The 18138-nt window shown below is 40.2% G+C and overlaps 1 protein-coding gene across 4 annotated transcripts in view; it reads left to right on the plus strand.

Annotated features, from left to right (window-relative positions):
* tfeb (transcription factor EB) overlaps positions 1 to 18138 on the plus strand; it is a 47997-nt gene that overhangs the window by 2268 nt on the left and 27591 nt on the right. Inside the window, exon 1 of one of the 4 annotated variants that reach the window (XM_053652603.1) lies at positions 15965 to 17245. The exons of 2 other annotated variants lie outside the window; for them this stretch is intronic. In XM_053652603.1, coding sequence (XP_053508578.1) covers positions 17215 to 17245 — 31 coding nt within the window. In that variant the 5' untranslated portion in view covers positions 15965 to 17214. Of the gene's footprint in view, positions 1 to 15964; positions 17246 to 18138 lie in introns of those variants that run through there. One more of the 4 variants, XM_053652602.1, reaches the window with a different exon arrangement.

Raw genomic sequence — 18138 nt, forward strand, 5'->3', positions numbered from 1 at the left:
TGCTCACATCACATAACAGGTAACTTGGTTCCTTTTTTTTCCTCCCCCAATTCCAATGCAAAATTAGCAGTATGATCATTTTTGTCAGTTTGCCTGCTTTTTTTAGTTGTGTGGTTTTTTTTTTTGTTTGTTCAGTAGTTGTTGTATTTCCATGCTTTTTATAAAATTGTCAGTGAAAAATATTAGACACATTTGTGTATTTCGATATCATATTAGTTTTTTTCTTCGTACCAGTTTATGTGTAAATGTGATGCAAAATAAGATGGTCCATTGTTTTGCAGTGCAATACAAAATTTTTAATAAATGTTCAGGCTTTTTTTTTTGCACATTTCTATCACTCACTATCTATTCTATAGTGTTCACTTATGTAAGTTATATAGGTTAGAGTTAAATAACCCCTTTTTCCAAAGCCTCTTTTTTTTCTATTATTTCTATTTGCAAACTTGCTGTTCTGAATATTCCTGATTATAATATTAACTTGCGACAAAATCCGTCTTACGCAGCCCTCTTGGTAACGTTGCCTTTTCCTGTAAATGTGCAACCTGTTTTTGGTTCCTCTCAGCTGGTGGAGCGTAAAGAGGGGGAGAGAGAGAGAGAGAGAGATGCAGGGTATCTAAGCAATCTTCAGTAACTCTTCTTACTTACTGACTCGACAATCACTAAAACCCTGCACATCCTCTGAACAGCAAAGAGCAGCTAAGTCCTCAACCTCCTCGTTCTCAGTCATACAGTAGACCACATTACGTAACAATCAATATGTCCAGTTCATTTTCTTCACTCAGGCTTTGCTTTAGGTGCTGTAATTATGATTCCAGGCCTAAACCTGCCCGTCTTGTTCTTTGCTAGTGTGTCCTGTTTATTTTATACCCTGCATGTACACACTAATGCCACTGACTGAGTCACTTAGTCTGAGCAAACAGATCCTCTAATGGTCTACTGCTGACCTGCTGGCTTTGTTTTGGTGTGGCTTACAGCTGTAAAGGAGTCAAGGGACGCCTTATATATCAATAAATACCAAGAGCTTTTTTATTGGCCATTTAAAATGTATTTCTAGTGGTTAATCCTCCCCCCGGTGGTGTAATTTACACCGATGGTGTGCTCGGTTAAAGTGAAACATGGCCATATTGCTGTGTGTTTGTGCTGGAGAGTTGCTTAAAGTCTATTGCATTATGCTTGACCGTATGACTCGGGGGAATTTTGGCTGTACAAGAAATAGGGTGAGGCTTCCTCTCTCAACCATTGCATCACTCTTACTCTTCTGAGGAATGCTATGATTTAGACGAAATCAGCAATCTGCTTTAGGTTTATCTCTTTAAAGTATTGTCTTTAATTTAAAGTTATTTGCTTGTATCTTTCTCATTTGTAAGTCGCTTTGGATAAAAGCGTCTGCTAAGTGAATAAATGTAAATGTAATGTAAATGTCACCTTTTGGAGCAAAAATAATTATACAGTATAAACATTGGGATTTGGTCCCTTTTGAGAACACGTAGTCTGAATTCAAAACATTGTTACATGTTCTGCGTTCAATACTGGCGAGTGTCTCCAGTCTTGATAGATATAGATACATGACGAGGTTCAGTGCTGATGTTTCCCCCAGGAGACGCATTGCCAAATATTCAGTTTGTTTACGGGGGTGCCAATAATTTTGAAGCATTTCGCAGGAAAGATTTGGTACTTCAGAGAACTTTACAGGTTTGGGGAAAATGTGTCACATCAACTACCCGTGTCGTAAAACAAAATTTACTTAGAAAATACTACCCAGTGCATACATATTCATGGAGAGTGCCAATAATTTTGGAATTGAATGTGTATGCATACTGCACATTTGTTGATACTTTTTTTTTTCCTCTTTTTTCCCCACTGTTTGATATTAGCATTTTGTATTGACCGTATGGAATGCCGGTTATATAACATGCCTAATCATTTTTTCTCCATCCATTAAAAATCGAAAAAAAAAATTTAAAATCAGACATTAATTCAAACTAATAACCTTTGACAAAATGTTCTATAACAAAGAGAACAAATTGACGCAGTTTACTCACATCATATGGTATTTATTTTATTAATATAATCTATCTGTTCAAATAGCTATAGCTGTACAATTTCTGATAATTTTATTAGTCACATTTAGAGACTATTTTCTTTTATTCCTGAACTTTCCACTGACAGAAGACCAATCAAATGATCAGTCATACAAGCTAAGAAATATAATTAGATAAGTGTAGGGTGTGATTTCCACAACTGTAAAAAAATAATAAATTAATAAATCACAGACTTTGAGAGCCACTGATTTAGGGGAAGTTGCATCAGTGCAGTAGCCTGAAGTGCGATAGAAGCAAGCAGCATTTTCTGACATGCTTTTGTATGCTTTAACCTTTTTTGTGTTCACAAGATAGCTTTTCCTTACCAGTAAGTTGAGAGATGATCTACATTTGCAGTGGCAGTTCACTTCATCCCTACATAAAGCGTGTATGCCTGAACCTGGTCTTAGGGATTTAAAAGTGCAACAACGATTGTGTGTGTGTGTTGATGTGTACATAGAACTGTATGTTTCCTCACATTCACTGTATTTCTATTTCTGTAGTTGGGGTCTGAATGCCAGCACAGGCAGTATTTATGTCTGCTGCAGTTTGCAAAGTTCACAGAGACTTGTTTTGTCTTCTGACCTAGTCTGCAAAGTATCTCTCTCTCTCTCTCTCTCTCTCTCACTCACACACACACACACACACACACACACACACAACTGAGTATAGGTTTACATAGTTGTCATACATAGTCCAAGACTACATGATTTTAAATCACGACAAAATAGATAAGAGTAGTGATCCTATATGCTGTACACATACTGTACAGCTGGGCAATGGTAAATGGCGCACTTATATAGCGCTTTTATCCAAAGCACTTTACACTGTGTCTCATTCACTCATTCACACACACACTCACACACCAATGGTAGCAGAGCTGCCATGCAAGGTGCTAACTTGCCATCGGGAGCAATTTGGGGTTCAGGGTCTTGCCTAAGTACACTTCAGCATGTGGAGTCACGTGGGCCGGGACTCGAACCGCCAACCCTACGATTAGTGGACAACCCACTCTACCACCTGATCCACAGCCACCCACCATGTACTAATATTATCTTAGGCTGAGAAAAGGCAGATTACATGACTGTTGTTTATTGCTGTGTCCTAATTTGCCTGCTATAGTTCTGCCTACGTCCTAAATAATATCCGAGACTAGCATTAGTGTGTCCTAAATCGAGGTATGTTGAAACGAGTATCCTAAAGGTACCCGAATGGTCTAGTATTTCCGGTCGATTTTCGACATGTGGATCCATGGACACTTTTTTTTCAGCTAATATTACCCACAATTCCTTGTGTGAGGGAGGAGGAGTTTATTGAAGGTTTGCTTTGCCGAATTGAACCTGCCAACACCTCAGACAAGTGTAACGTCGGTGATGCGTCTTCACTATTTAAACGTCAAGCGATAACCAAAAAGTGTTCTATTGTCATGTAAAAAAAAAGGTTTAAAAAGCTGAAATGCAACAAGGAGTTTGTTTACAGTGATGGTGTGTGTAACTAGACAACAAGGTTCTCTTCCTTTACATGATATATTAGTATGTATAGTACTTGCATACTCTTTTGCAGCACACTCAAAAGTATGTTGTTTTTCTTCACAAAAAGACTACATACGTTTAGTGCGTAGAAGGGTTGTCAGAAGTACCGGTACTTCGGTACCAAGTCGGTACTAAAAAGAAAAAAGTTGACGGTACCCGATGTTAATAAGTACCGGTAGTACCAGGTCAACCTGGCACTGAAGCGCTGCCTGATAGGTGGTCAGTCAGGAACTTTTCATGGGTGCACCGTGCAACAAGAAGACATTGGAACCAAAGCACCATGGCTGCGTCTGAAACCACATACTTACCTACTATATAGTAGGCGAAATGCATGTATTTCTCTCAGACGCTCGTTTTCCGCTTTCGGTGCTTTTACCGCTAAGTGTGTAAAAGCTGTACCCCTAATATTTAAGTGCAGATATATTAACTGTGCTTTCAGGAACAGTAGCTCTAGTAACTCTAGTAGCTTTAATAATGATATACTTGAAGTATACAGAATGGCATTTTTAAAAATGTTTTATATTGATATTTAACTTTATTAATAAAATAGTGTGGTGATCAATTAACATGTTTTTGTGTTTTGCTTTGGTACCGAAATTGGTACAGAGTACCATGGAATTTTACTGGTATTGGTACCGACTACTGAAATTTTGGTACCATGACAACCCTAGTGTATAAGTAGGCAGAGTGGGATGCAGCACATGGCCACATAGAGCCTCTGTCTTCATGGGAATTTGTAAAGTACCACAGTGCTGTTCAGTGCTTGACTCTGATTGGTCTGAAGGTGTTGATTCATTTTCTATAACAGCAGCTCTGATAGATTCTACATACGTTATCGTCTCTATAGTGACTGTTCGCACAGGGGCTGGTGTGATGGATGTTTCACATCCATACAGAAACACAGACACAAAAACATGTTATTGTAGATATGGTAAAGTTTTCTGTGAGAATATTGTTGGAAGGAGTCTCAAGTTTAAGCACTTAGGAACAATCAGCGGTTCCTTAAAGTCATGGGAAATTCATCAGGACAGAGTGCTTTGTGGTTTCTCAGTGACATGACAAGCTGTATTTCGTGTATGTGAGCGAGAGAGAGAACAAAAAAAAAAGCTGGTAAGGGAACAGGATAACAGGAACTAACTTGTTTTGCTGATGTTATAGAACATTAAATGAAACAATAAGGAAGTAAAAAGTGTTGTTCTAATAAATAAATAAAAAATTGTAATGGTAAACATTTTAGGACATGCTGTTATGGGAAAATAATCAACTTCAAGGTGATTTACACAGTAAAAGTGCTTCACATCGATCACATCACACCACCCCCTCATTTATTAGTTTCCTATAATGGCACTGCGAGTGTTTTATTCCTTACTTAATGCACTTAACTAGCTACGTAGCTTATCACACTTTGTGGTTAGATTACATTAGTGTCCATTTTTTTATCCTAGTCAAAAACAAAACATCAGACTTGGCAAGCACGTTGGAGTTTCTGCCTGCCTTATAGGCTGAATGTATTTGTTTGTCCACCCCTGTATTAATGAATCCTCAACAGTCTTCATATATCAAGACATTTCATTGTCACCGTACACTGTAGGAAATACAAGGGATAGTTGTTTACTCACAATTACTTGTACGAACTTTTCCTGCATAACTCGTAATTACCACCAACTAGGAAGTGCCCCGTCAACTCGGAGTTCGGCAAGTGTTGTTAAATCAACACGGCTGCTCGTAGCATGGACCTTGAACAAAGTTGGCATTAAACGAGTTATGCTGTATATACACACGTATTTACTTTAGATCCGTCAATATGCTGGTTTATTAACTTGTTAACTCTAACACTGACTCTACAGTTTGCTGTTTTGAGGGGGAAAATATACATCACTTGTCAAAGTTAGCTTGCTAGCTTATTGCTGATAAAAGATGAATATGGACGCGTCCAGGTTTTTTTTGTTTTTGTTTCCCCTCCACCCTACTTTGTCTCTCAAATGCACGGATGTGAAAAATGACAGTTATGACTTCCCACTTTCAGAGGTTACTTGTCTCCAGAGTAGGAAAAATTGTGCCTACCTAGGCAGCCTTCTCTGAATATGTACAATTAGAGCTTTTTGCACATAAAATGTACAGCACAGTTGAGTGCAAAAGTTTGTACACCTTTCCTATCATAAGTAATAAATGACTCAAAACACTGAAGTTAAAATATTAACAGGGAAACAGTCAAAATAATATTTCTGAATGTGATATTGATGCGGGTGGGGGGATTCTGTGGCTTAGTGGTTAGCACGTTTACCTCGCACCTCCAAAGGTTGAGGGTTCGAGTCCGGTTTCCACTCTGTGTGCATAGAGTTTGCATGTTCTCCCTGTGCTTCAGGGGTTTCCTTCGGGTACTCCGGTTTCCTCCCTCAGTCCAAAGACATGCGCTGTAGGTTGTGTGAATATGTGTGTGATTTGTGCCCTATGATTTTTTTGGCACCCTGTCCAGGGTGTCCCCTGCCTTAAGCTTAAGCATTCCCTGGGATAGTCTTGGATAGAAGTGGTACAGAACATGGATGGACGTAATTGTGGACTTTTTCAGGTCTGCTGTTCTGTGAATTTCTCAGTCATGTTTCTTTCACGCTATGGTTGTGTTTTTGTGTCACTGTATCTTCCATTTATGGGTAATATTTTTACTTGTTGGTGATGTTAAGACAAATTGATATCTTTTTTTTTTTTTAAATACTCTTTTCAATGTCTGTGAAAGGCTATATTTTGTGTTTTAGGTCTTGTGATAGCTGGTTTCTGATTCCACTATCAGACTATTAATTTGACTGCTCCCAGTACAATGTCTGTTTGAACTTTTAATCCTTTTAATAAGACTAAATATGTTTAGACGCCAGAGCATACCCTCAAACCCTTGAGCTTGAGCTAATAAAGATAAGAAGTGAATTGCTGCATTAGTGAAGCCGTTTTGTAAAGGGGTATTCAACAGGATTCTGTTTTGTAAGGTACTTTTTTCAGTTTTCTTTCAGTCAGTACTCAAGGGCTACAGACATTTGCATTAAACTGTATATGATTATCGACATGTGTAAAGATAGTTTGAAATCTAATCTCTGGCTCCATCTCCCAAAGAATCTGTCAAGCTCGCTTTTCATCTCCAGCGCTCCGGCTTTCACCCGTGCTAAAAAATCCTAGCAATGTCGCTCAGCCTGTTTTTGTGGTGCCTAGTTTCCTCCACATTGCACACTGTCCTCAGTGGATTATATAATCTCTCTCTCTGATAATAGTAACGAGATGGCAAAGAATAAATGAAACACACGTCAATTCCATTCATCTTCCCTCCCTATTGGAAGAGCAGCAGAGGAAAAATTAAACTATAGACCATCTTGCTTGTGTATGCGAGTGGGGCCTAGAAATATCCTGTGTACTTCTCCTTGTCTCTGCTGGCCATTGTTAGGAACACAACAGCTCCTTGGTCATATCCAAGGCCTCCCACACCGAAGCCGAGGAGTCTTCCTTTGCATCACAACCGTACTGTAAATACATTGTTGTCTCAATTTAGAGCGTTGAAACAGCCTCGGTGTGTGCAAACACAAAGACTCTTCTGTTCCACTAGTTGAATGTTGGTAGTTTTGGACCCTTTCTCTATGACAATTTGCATTTACGTAAAACTCTTTCTGTGCACGTATGCCTGAGTCAGGTCAAAGGCTGCAGGGAAGCCAGAGGGAATGAATGGAAATGCAAGGTGGCTAGCCTTTTAACAGCTTCCCACTCAACTTCTTAACAAAAGGGAAACAAAAACAAAGCTTTGCCCACAAAAGTCCTCACTAAACAGAACCAAAAAATCCCAGAAGTACAAAGGCTAAACTGCGCTCCACTGTTTCATACTTAGTGGGTCAAGTTATGGTAGTGCTGACCTACTGTCATTTTGTATTAATTTTGTATTAGCTATGTGAATTTCATAATTAAAAAAATAAATAAATAAAACACCTTAAACTTCTTTAGCACTTAACGATGTTTCCTTTTAAAGAGACCACCCATAAATTTCTGGTACAAGTCTACACAAAGCCAGTGGTAGCTGTTAGTGGTGTAATGATTCAAGACTGTGTTTACGATTCAGTTCGATTACAAAAAAATTCAACAAAATTTGAATGGAGAAAAATTAGGACTGAAAAGACTCAATAAACAATGCAAAACAATGTGCATTTTTTCTGTATGAAACTAAATAAATAAAAAATTGCAGCGACTTCTACAATGTTTGTTATTGTAAGCAAAATGTACTACAGGTTCACCATATCTTATATAATAAATAACTTTAGAAATTCTCCCACAATTTTTTTTTATTGAATAAGCAAAACTTCTGAACTGGGGACTTAATGAGCTGCATTGTAGAAATAGAGCTCCAAAGTCTGCTAAAGTGTCCGGTTTCCAAGGCCTTGTTTTTCCCAGGGCACAGTAGTAGTGGCTCAGGTGGTCCACTAATCATAGGGTTGGCGGTTCGATTCTTGGCCCAAATGATTCCACATGCAGAAGTGCCCTTGGGCAAGACACTGAACCCCAAGTTGCTCCCGATGGAAAGCTAGCACCTTGCATGGCAGCTCTGCTACCATTGGTGTGTGAGAATGGGTGAAATGAGAACCAGTGTAAAGTGCTTTGTAGAACCACTAAGGTTAAAAAAAAAAGCACTATATAAGTGCAGACCATTACCATTTACACCCTTTCTGAACTCTCAGAAAGAACATGGTTACTTGTGCATACAACTATACAAAATAGTACAAAAAGGTCCTTTCACACTGAGTGTGACACGATTAGAGCTGCAACAACTAATCGATAAAATCGATAATAATCGATTATGAAAATCGTTGTCAGGGAATCAGTTAGTTGGTCTGCGCGGTACAGAGTACATTTACTCACTACTTTACTTCTTTTCCAAAAACACACCTCGGAGAGTAAATACTAAAGTTGTGTCTCAAATGAAGTACTGTACACTTACACTATGCACTATGTCCTCTACCGTCTAGTGTGTGAATTTTAGAAAGGTAGTATCATCTCAAATAGATCACTAGCAGGTTTTTTACTAACCAGAAGTGTAAGCCGCTTCCTAGTTGGCGGCGCATTTAGCCTAATACCCAGAGTCACCGACAATGACTTTCTTCAGTTTACTGTTTCTGTCAACGTTACCTTTTACTCCCAACATGACCTCAGTTACCATCAGACGGAGGCGAAATAGTCACGTGACTGAGAAAGAAAGTCAGGGGCGCATTTTATATTAAACCACGCGCTGATCAAACAGTGATGCACGAGCACAAAGTTATGTTTATATCCAAAATGCTCCACTGTGTGTAAGGGGCAGGGGAAATGGGTGCGAGTTGCTTAAAAGGTGTACTTTAACTTAAGTTTGTCATTATATGTTGTATTTGCATGCATGCAGTGTAAATTCTGTGGTTTATTATAACGGAAGTGATGTGTTAGTAATGAGGCCGCGTTGCTGATAACACACTGTGTAGACGCGGTGTTACACAGAGGGAGCATGAGTAAGATCTGTACTGTCTAATTGAAACACTATGATCAAAAGTAAACACAAGTAAAATATGTCTAAAGGCAGCGAGTAACAGAAACCACAAGGTGCAGTGAAAGTGAGTTTTTATTATTAATTTAGGACTGTAGTTTAATTCCGTGCAGCGGAATTGTGCAGCCATAAAAAATAATGCATAAGTACTTGTATATAATATAAACTAAAATAAACAAATAATATATTTTTTCTTTAGTTAGTTAGTTTAGTTTATATTGTATATAAGTATTTATGCATTATTTTTATGGATGCACAAAAAGCACAGAATTAAACTACAGTCCTAAATTAATAATATATATTCTCGAAACGATTGATCGCCTTCAGCTAATTCATGCCTGCACGATAGGTGGCACAACCCACAATTCAACTGTTCGGCTTATCGTCTCTGACCACCGAGAAGAACAATCACGTAAATGTTGGCGCATGGCACCACAACAAAAACTGTTAAGAAGAAAGTTTGTGTTGTGTTTTTTGAACATGTATGAATGAAATAATATGAAATATAATGCAATAACACAGTCACAGTGGGACAAAACCTGAGCCTAATGCCCAAGACCAGCACACTTTTTTTCATGCTGGAAGATAAATGAAGTGACAATTCAGTTCTTACTATCCTGTTATAAATATAGCATGTTTCAACAAGAATATAAAGATAAATCACAAATGACACACTGAGTATTGTTTTCAGCTACAAAAAGTCCAACATTATGGAAAAAAAAATTGTTTGCATTCAAACAAATGAAGTATTTCAGTAAGAAATATACTTTTTGGCGGCTACCTCATGCCACAGCACGTGACGACGGTTTGCTTACATCTCCACGATACATGCACGTGTGTGTGTGTGAGTGAGTAAGAGAGAGAGCTAGCACGCTTGCTGGGCCAAGTAACATAAGAAAACGTCACTTTTTAATGCATAACAACTGATGCGCACACCATTTTAACGGTAAAAGGCCAATTGGATGGAAATAGTCAAGAGACAGCAAATATCGCAAACTTTTCTTTATGCACTTTCACTTTGTCGATAACAGAAATGCACAGAAAGTGGATGGACACTTGGCAAATGATAGCAAGAACTCAATATCCATTTGTCATGTATCAACAAGGGAACTCTGGACTTCATTTTCCCAGAAGCCACTGGGATACTCATCAGTGTCACATGACCACCTGCACCTGATTTACGTTTCGGTTAATGAGCATACTAGAATATATGCCACTGTTTGCACTGCTTTCTTTGTCTCACGTTATCGTCTATCCATGCTTTTGTCTATGCTACCATATTTAGTTTTTGCCACAGTATTTTGTATGTTTGTTGTAGAGTCCTTTGTTTGTGTTTACTGTTTATTAAATGTTTGAAGATCTGCGCTTGCTTCTGAATTCAACTTTGTAACGTGACGGAACATGAGACCTATAACAATGGAAGCAGCAGATCATAATGAAATACCTGGGCTTCACTCTGCCATCTATGTTTGCGGAGAACTACGCTACGCTACGCCAACAGGAGGAGGAGAACCAAGCTGCGCTACGTAAGCAGCAGGAAGACATGGAGGAGTCCTGGTACAAGTGGGAGCCTGTTAACTGGGCTGGCACCATCTCCCACCCTCCCTCCCCTATTATGGATCTAGTCCAGCAAACGGAGTCAGCGGAGAACGTAAGTCGGCTTACCTGCTCGTCTGAGGACGCCCCTCAGCCTTTAGGATCAGCTGAGGACGTCGCTCAGTCACCCTGGTTGGCTGAGGACGTTGCTCCATGTCCCGACATACCCAAGTGCTCCCCTCTGTTCGCCAACCCCGCACACAACGCCGCTGTGCTTGCCTGCTCCACTGAGGAACTCGCCCTGCTTTTCTGCACCGCTGAGGGCATTGCTTGGCTTTACCGCTCCGCTGAGGAAGGCACTCCACTTTTCTGCTCGGCTGAGGACGTAGCTCTGCCTTCCTGCTCGGCTGAGGACGTCGCTCTGCCTTCCTGCTCGGCTGAGGACGTCGCTCTGCCTTCCTGCCCGGCTGAGGACGTCGCTCTGCCTTCCTGCCCGGCTGAGGACGTCGCTCTGCCTTCCTGCCCGGCTGAGGACGTCGCTCTGCCTTCCTGCCCGGCTGAGGACGTCGCTCTGCCTTCCTGCCCGGCTGAGGACGTCGCTCTGCCTTCCTGCTTGGCTGAGGTCGTCGCTCTGCCTCCATGTTCCGCTGAAGACGTCGTTCCTCTTCTTTGCTGCGTGCCGTATGTCACTCCCCCTTCCTGTTCCACAGAGGGCATTGTTTCCCCCTCGTGCTTCGCGGAGAGCATCGTTCCGCTCTTTGACCTCGCGGGTAACCTCTCTCCCCTCTCTGGACTCGCTGAGAACCTCGCTCCCCTCTATGGCCTCGCGGAAATCTTTGAGCTTCCCTCGGGCCTCGCGGAGATCCATCTCCTGTCATCGCTCCCCTCTCCTGTCCTGCTGAGGAAGACGTCCCGCTGTCCTGCCCCGCAGAGGACGTCGCTCTGAGCTTCAGCTCCACTGAGGATGCCGCTCTGCTTACCTGACCACTGAGGATGCCGCTCAGTCTCCTGGTTCAGCTGGGGACATTTTGCCCAGGGGGCCAGGACCGCCAGAGGGAGGGAGTGCATTTTGGGCACTCCGGGAGAAGCGCCCTTTGGGGGGGTTCTGTCATATATCAAGGAGGGAACTTTGGACTTCATTTCCCAGCAGCCATTTTACCATATTACATCATTGTCACATGACCACCTGCACCTGTATGGCATTTTTTGTTTAACGAGCACTCCTATATATAGCCACTGTTTGCACTGCTTCCTCGTCTTACGTATTGTCTATCCATGCTTTTGTCCATGCCTCGATGTTTAGTTTTGCCACAGTGTTTTGCCTCGTGTTATTGTATCTTTTGTTTTTTGTCTGTTTGTTTATTAAATGTTTGAAATCTGCAATTGCTTCCGTCGCTACATTTGAATCGTGACATTCGGACATATTCAGAATTTTTCAAACATCAAGAAATTGAGGGATTTTGTTGCCTGTTATAAAGCAGACAATTCAAAATGGACGATCCAAAAAAGAAAAAAACAATCTAAATCTTGAATAAAAGTTTTTATTTATTGGTATATTCGGTCTCACCTTTCACTTGTACCCTCCCTGCCTTTTGAATACCTCTGATATAACTGATTATCAGTTCATACCTGCTTCATTATTATATTTTATATTTCTAGTGTAATTATAGCATATTCTAATGCATTGCATTTTAACCTAAAAATGACATGCACCTTAGGATTGTATTCGAAAGAGAAATATAAACAAGTTCTGCATTTAGTAATTTCCCTATGACTAACTCTGCAGTAACTAATTACTTCTCAAAAATTAGGAATGAGTCTAGACTGAGTAACAGGCTTTTGAATTGTGCTTCCTCATATTCCTCATAATTCCTCATAAATACATCTCACGTACGCTGAGCTTATGAAATTAGTGAGTAATTTAGTGTCTTTCTGAACAAAGCTGGCCTACAAGGCTTGCCACATACAGAATAGCACATGCTCATTAAATAGCACTAGTCATTAGTAAACTCTTGCTGATGGTTTGAGTCATCAACAGGTAGCTATAGAGAATTAAATCCAGGACAGAAATATGTATTCATATCAGCCAGCATGTTCATATTCATTTAGTTTGTTTTGAGGATGAATATAACTCGACGTGTAACGCAATTAGACTCCGTGTTTAGAAGCCACGCGGTGCACACGTCCCGGTGCGGTTAGAGGAAATACAAGCACTCTTGGAACGCCAAAGATTAAAAAAAAAAAATAGTGAACCGAACCTAACTTAGGTTAGGTTCTAACCTAACTAACCTAACATAGTTTATATTATATTATATTGTATTTTTTTTCCTTTTCTCAACCAATTGTGTGGAAAATAACTAGAAGCAAAAATAAGACTGTGTCCAATGCATGCTTTTGAATAGTTTTCATGATGAGGTTCTGCATTAAAGATCAGCTTGCTGTTCCTAGTAAGCTTTGTGTCCAGTTCATTCCTGCTAGCTCCAGTAGTCATTGATATTGGAAATATATTGGCAAAATGGTAATTCACTGCACACCTGCATAGAATCTGTTTATAGTGAGAAATATTGAGAGACTGGAGAAATCCTGGAATATTGCCTTGTATATATAAATTACTGTCTGTGTGGAGATCTGCATGTTCTCTGCATGTCTGTGTGGGTTTGCTCTGGGTTCTCTGGTTCCAAAAACATGCCGGTAGCTGGATTGGACACTCTAAATTGTTCCTAAATGTGAAATTATGTGATCTAACCTCCTTTTTTTTAAATTATTATTTATTTATTTATTTTTTAACCAAGATGTTTAACATGTCTTTAAGGAAGCATGTGGTAGTCTTCTACCTCCCCGGTTTGTAGCCGTCATGTGATTGGGGAACTTGCTAGCAGGTGGAAAGTCAGCAGAAATTGGCAGTAAATTTTGTAAAGAAAAAAAAAACAACATACTTTAAACATATAGGCAAATGTAAACTGTAGTGCCAATCTTAGTGTATTGTGTTTGTTTGCTAGTCTGCCAACACAGATGCATCCTGTCTTACATAATAATTAGGCCCAGTTTGCCGTTTTCTTAAAAGTCACCAGGACCAAGAGGCAGCTCGGTTTCCTTTAGGTTTTAGCATACCACAGAATAGCTAAGTCATCACCGGCTGACTGTGAGTCAGCTATCACAGTCACCAAAATACTTGTTTATCAGAACTGACCTTTAACTTCTTCTCAAAATCAGACTTGGGTTTGCCTCTTCTGTCTATACCAAGGCCTACAACAGGAGTTTTTAGAGCCAGGGACCTGTGTAACTTCAGTACAGCTTTCTTTTACAAACTATAAAAAGAATGACAAATAAGAAGTTTAAATAAAAGTTGTTTTTTTTTAAAAAAAAATAAAATAATGTATGTAATGCTGAATTGTTTGTGTGTACACTATATGGCCAAAAGTCTGTGGACACCTGACCATCACACCCATATGTGGGTTTTGCCCACAATCTTGGAAGCACACCGTTGTATATGATGTCTTTGTATGATGTAACATTGCAATTCTCTTCACTGGAACTAAGGGGTCAAGGCCAAACATGTTCCAGCATGACAATACCCCTGTACGCAAAGCAAGGTCCATAAAGACATGGTTTACCAAGATTGGCGTGGAAGAATTCAAGTGGCCTGAGCAAAGTCCTGACCTCAGCCCCTGAACTGAACACATTTGGGATGAATTGATACACTGTGCTCCAGGCCTCCTCTCCCACCACCAGTGCCTGACCTCACTAATGCTCTTGTGGTTGAATATGCAGAAATCCCCACAGCCACGCTCCAAAATCTATAGTGGAAAGCCTTCCCAGAAGAGTGGAGGTTATTATAACAGTAAAAGGAGACTAAATCTGGAATAGGATATTCAAAATGCCCATACGAGTGTGGTCAGGTGTCCACAAACATTTGGCCATATAGTGTATGTTGATGAATGCCGATCACCTGTAAAAAGTGCAACGCTTGTGCATGACCCAGTATTGATGCCCACAATATTCCATAAAAGGTAAGTCTCACAGAGAGCTGAAAGCACAAAATGAGGACAAAACAGCAAAAGGAAATTAACTTCTCAGAGACAGGAGTAGAAGTTTTTTTGACTCAAGTCACCAACAATAAAACATATTATTTGCAGTGTAGAAACACATGAAAAGGCTCAAATGTGGAGAGAAATTACAGAAAAGGTGAATTCGGTTTGAATTAGCTGAGGTAAAAAGGAAATGCTTTTTGAGAAAGCGTGTGTATGTTGTACGTATAATTTTTTTTTTTTCTAAGTGTCTCAGCCAGAAGTCTCTCATACCGAGGCGCTCCTCAGCCTCTAACACACTTCGGCCTCTCACACACCAACCTACGCAATGCTTTGTTGGAGAGGCAGTCGGGCATGTGTTGTAATGAAACCTGATGTTTTCAGGAAGAAGACGATGATGGCACACAGAATGCTAGGGAATGTACAGCCCACTGCAGATTGAGACATATCACATGGGTGATTTGATCACTATTTGATCACTTGGCTATAAAGTATTAAACAACATTACAAAGAGGATGCCATGGCAAACAGAGCTGACAGCCGAGCCATCACAGTGTGTCTTCCTTTTATACATTTTCTTGCCTTATTTGAATGAGTAGTCCTATTTGTTTTCATTTATGGATTTTTGTTCTTAAATTAGTATTTTATTCTTTATTTAATCCCATTGATATGAAGGGACTGTTACCCCCCCACCCCCCAACGTTTCATTAAATTTGTGTGTGTAATTGAAATAAAGAAGTTATTTAAACAGTAGTACCTCATCGCTAATTACATTATTTGAACCTAGTTCAGGTTTAAATTTGTAATTCTCTTAATACAAACTCAGGAGCTCTCATAGGATAGGATATTGTTGTTTCTTGTTCCCTGAAATAACAGGATTTTCACTAAGATATGGTGGTTTACTGGTTGGCATGCTGGCTTTGCACCTCAGGGGTTGGGGGTTCGAATCCCACCTCTGCCCTGTGTGAGTGTATGGAGTTTGCATGTTCTCCCCTTAGGGACTTCCTTCAGGTCCTCCAGATATTGGCCTTTCCAAATTGTGTGAGTATGTGTGTGATTGTACCCTGCAGTAGGTTGGCACCCCATCCAGCGTGTCCCATGCCTTGTGCCCAAAGTTCCCTGGGATAGGCTCCAGGCTCCCCCGTAACCCTTTGTAGGATATGGAAAATGGATGAACTTCTTCCCATTTTTTATTTTTATTCAAATTGACATTAGAAACCATTTGCCATTATTTATAAGGAAAATAACTTGTACAGGATTGTAAATGAGGGAAATAAGTCTCACACAGGTTCCTGAACCAGAAACAAGTGTACCAGAAAGAAAGTAATGTTGTGCACACCCTGTATTTTTAACATAGTAGTAAAGAACGGTTCTAAATCTTGTGTTCAGGTCCAGATCTGTACATGAGACAGACCTAGTAAAAGATAAGTGGGAATTTTTTTTTTTTTTTTTTTTTTTTTTTTTTTAAATGATGATAAACCATGACTGTTGTGTACACTCCCTGTGCAAATGCTAAAGCGTCATAACCTGAAAGTATGCTGAATGAAAGAGGTGGAATTTACCCTAAAGCTGGTACAAGTGAAATCTTTTAAACATCTTCTGGTCTGAAAGGAGTTTGGGTAACCACTCGGGTGGTGACATATGCTAATTCTGTTCTTCTAGCTTTTTTTTGATAGATAACCACAATTATCTGTCTTAATTTTAGCCAAAGATGTTCTTCATATCTTCATATTAGTTTCACTTTATTGGTACTAGGGTTCATATGGAGGTCCTCAGTCAAGTGGAGCAATAAGCATGACATTCATATGTATCATCATGTGTGATTCTGTGGCTGTTGCTTCCTCCTTTGTCCCATCTGTTGTGTCCCTTCGCACGCCAGCTCCAAGTTCAACCCCCCCACTCTTTAGCCACCTATATGGATTATGGAGAATGAAAAAAAAAAAAAAAAAAAGAAGATAACATGTATGTTTCATTTCCATGCTTAGTTTGTGTACACACTCATCCGACGCAAGCACGGTGCTCATCAGTTACGTCGACTGACTCAGCGGACGCCCACCACAGCCACACTGGTTCCCTAAGATAAGTAGAAGAGAATATCGCTCTAGGAAAGGGAATTAGGACACTAAGGACCGTTGTTCCTCTTGTGTAATTTAGGGGAAGTGGAGGCGGAGGAAGACGGGAGTTGTAGACACTGGACAACAGGCCTTCGTGCATGACTAAGGCTTTTCCTGTGGGTCTTTCTCTCTATAGTTTCCACTTCTCTGTCTCGTGAGGAGAGTGGCTGCCTCCACCAGCTCTGGTGCCGTTAAAGTGAGCAGTCTCAATATCAATGCTCATTGTGAACTCTAGACAGCGTGTTGATCCCAGGACCAGATCTCAATAAAGAAGGGTTACCGTGATGCGTTGCAGATAAAGCTTCAATTTCTAACTTTTTTTTGTTTGTTTCTTTTGGTCTTATTTTTGGGATTCATTACAAAACTTTGAATCTAATATCATGAATGGCTGGGACTCTTGAATACACAAGGCCAGGTGAGTTAATCAGGGCATCTTTTATTACATTCGAGATGAGGAATTAATGTGAAATGATTTAGCAGTTCTTGCTGAGGACTTCGGATGAATGTCTAGAACTCTTTAAGTCAATTTACGGTGCAGGTCATATGTCATGCAATCGTTCGTGTATGGAAAGGTCTAATACATTTGCACAGTGGCGTCAGCACGGGACACACCTACACAAAATGTACTCCACTCCTAAAGGACAACCTCATGACCCAGTTTTGTCTTCACTCTCTACCAGTGTATTGGTACCATGTTTTTACCAAAGATTTATTCAGGGTTCATTTGAATATACTGTGAATTGTCAGCTATTGAACCTGTAGGTGTTAAAACGGTCTGTTTATGCAATTAACATCAAATTAGCATTACATTTCAAAACACGTAACTCTAGCTGTGCTGGTTGTCGCAACTGCAGTCTCTATAAATAAGCTGCATGCTATTGTTGCCATGCACCTGTTGCAGCGTTCTCAGCCTCTGTCAGGAGCTGTGTGTGAAATCATGCAGGCTTCTGATCACCTACACTGCTACTTTCTCTGAAGCCGTCAGTCCTCGTTCAGTGGGTTTCTTTTTCCCATTTCTCAGCCTGTCCCCGGCTTGGAGCGGGGTGCTGGAAAGCACAGTGTAGTGTAGTGACACCCGGATCACTTTCAGTATTTATTTATTTTTTTGTGCACAAAGAGATAATTGTGGCCACATCCTCCGAGATAAATAAATAGGGACATACAAAGGCGGCAGAGACCACACCATTGAACTAGGCCTCTGTATGTCATTCAGGAAGTTTTCTAGGGGTTTTAGGGTTTTATTTTTAGCGTTATCTTTGTGTGTTCGTTAGGTATATGATGAAAGCTAGAATTAGAGCTCAGTTTGTG

The sequence above is a fragment of the Ictalurus furcatus genome, chromosome 21 (assembly GCF_023375685.1).
Source record: "Ictalurus furcatus strain D&B chromosome 21, Billie_1.0, whole genome shotgun sequence".
Taxonomy (NCBI): Eukaryota; Metazoa; Chordata; class Actinopteri; order Siluriformes; family Ictaluridae; genus Ictalurus; species Ictalurus furcatus.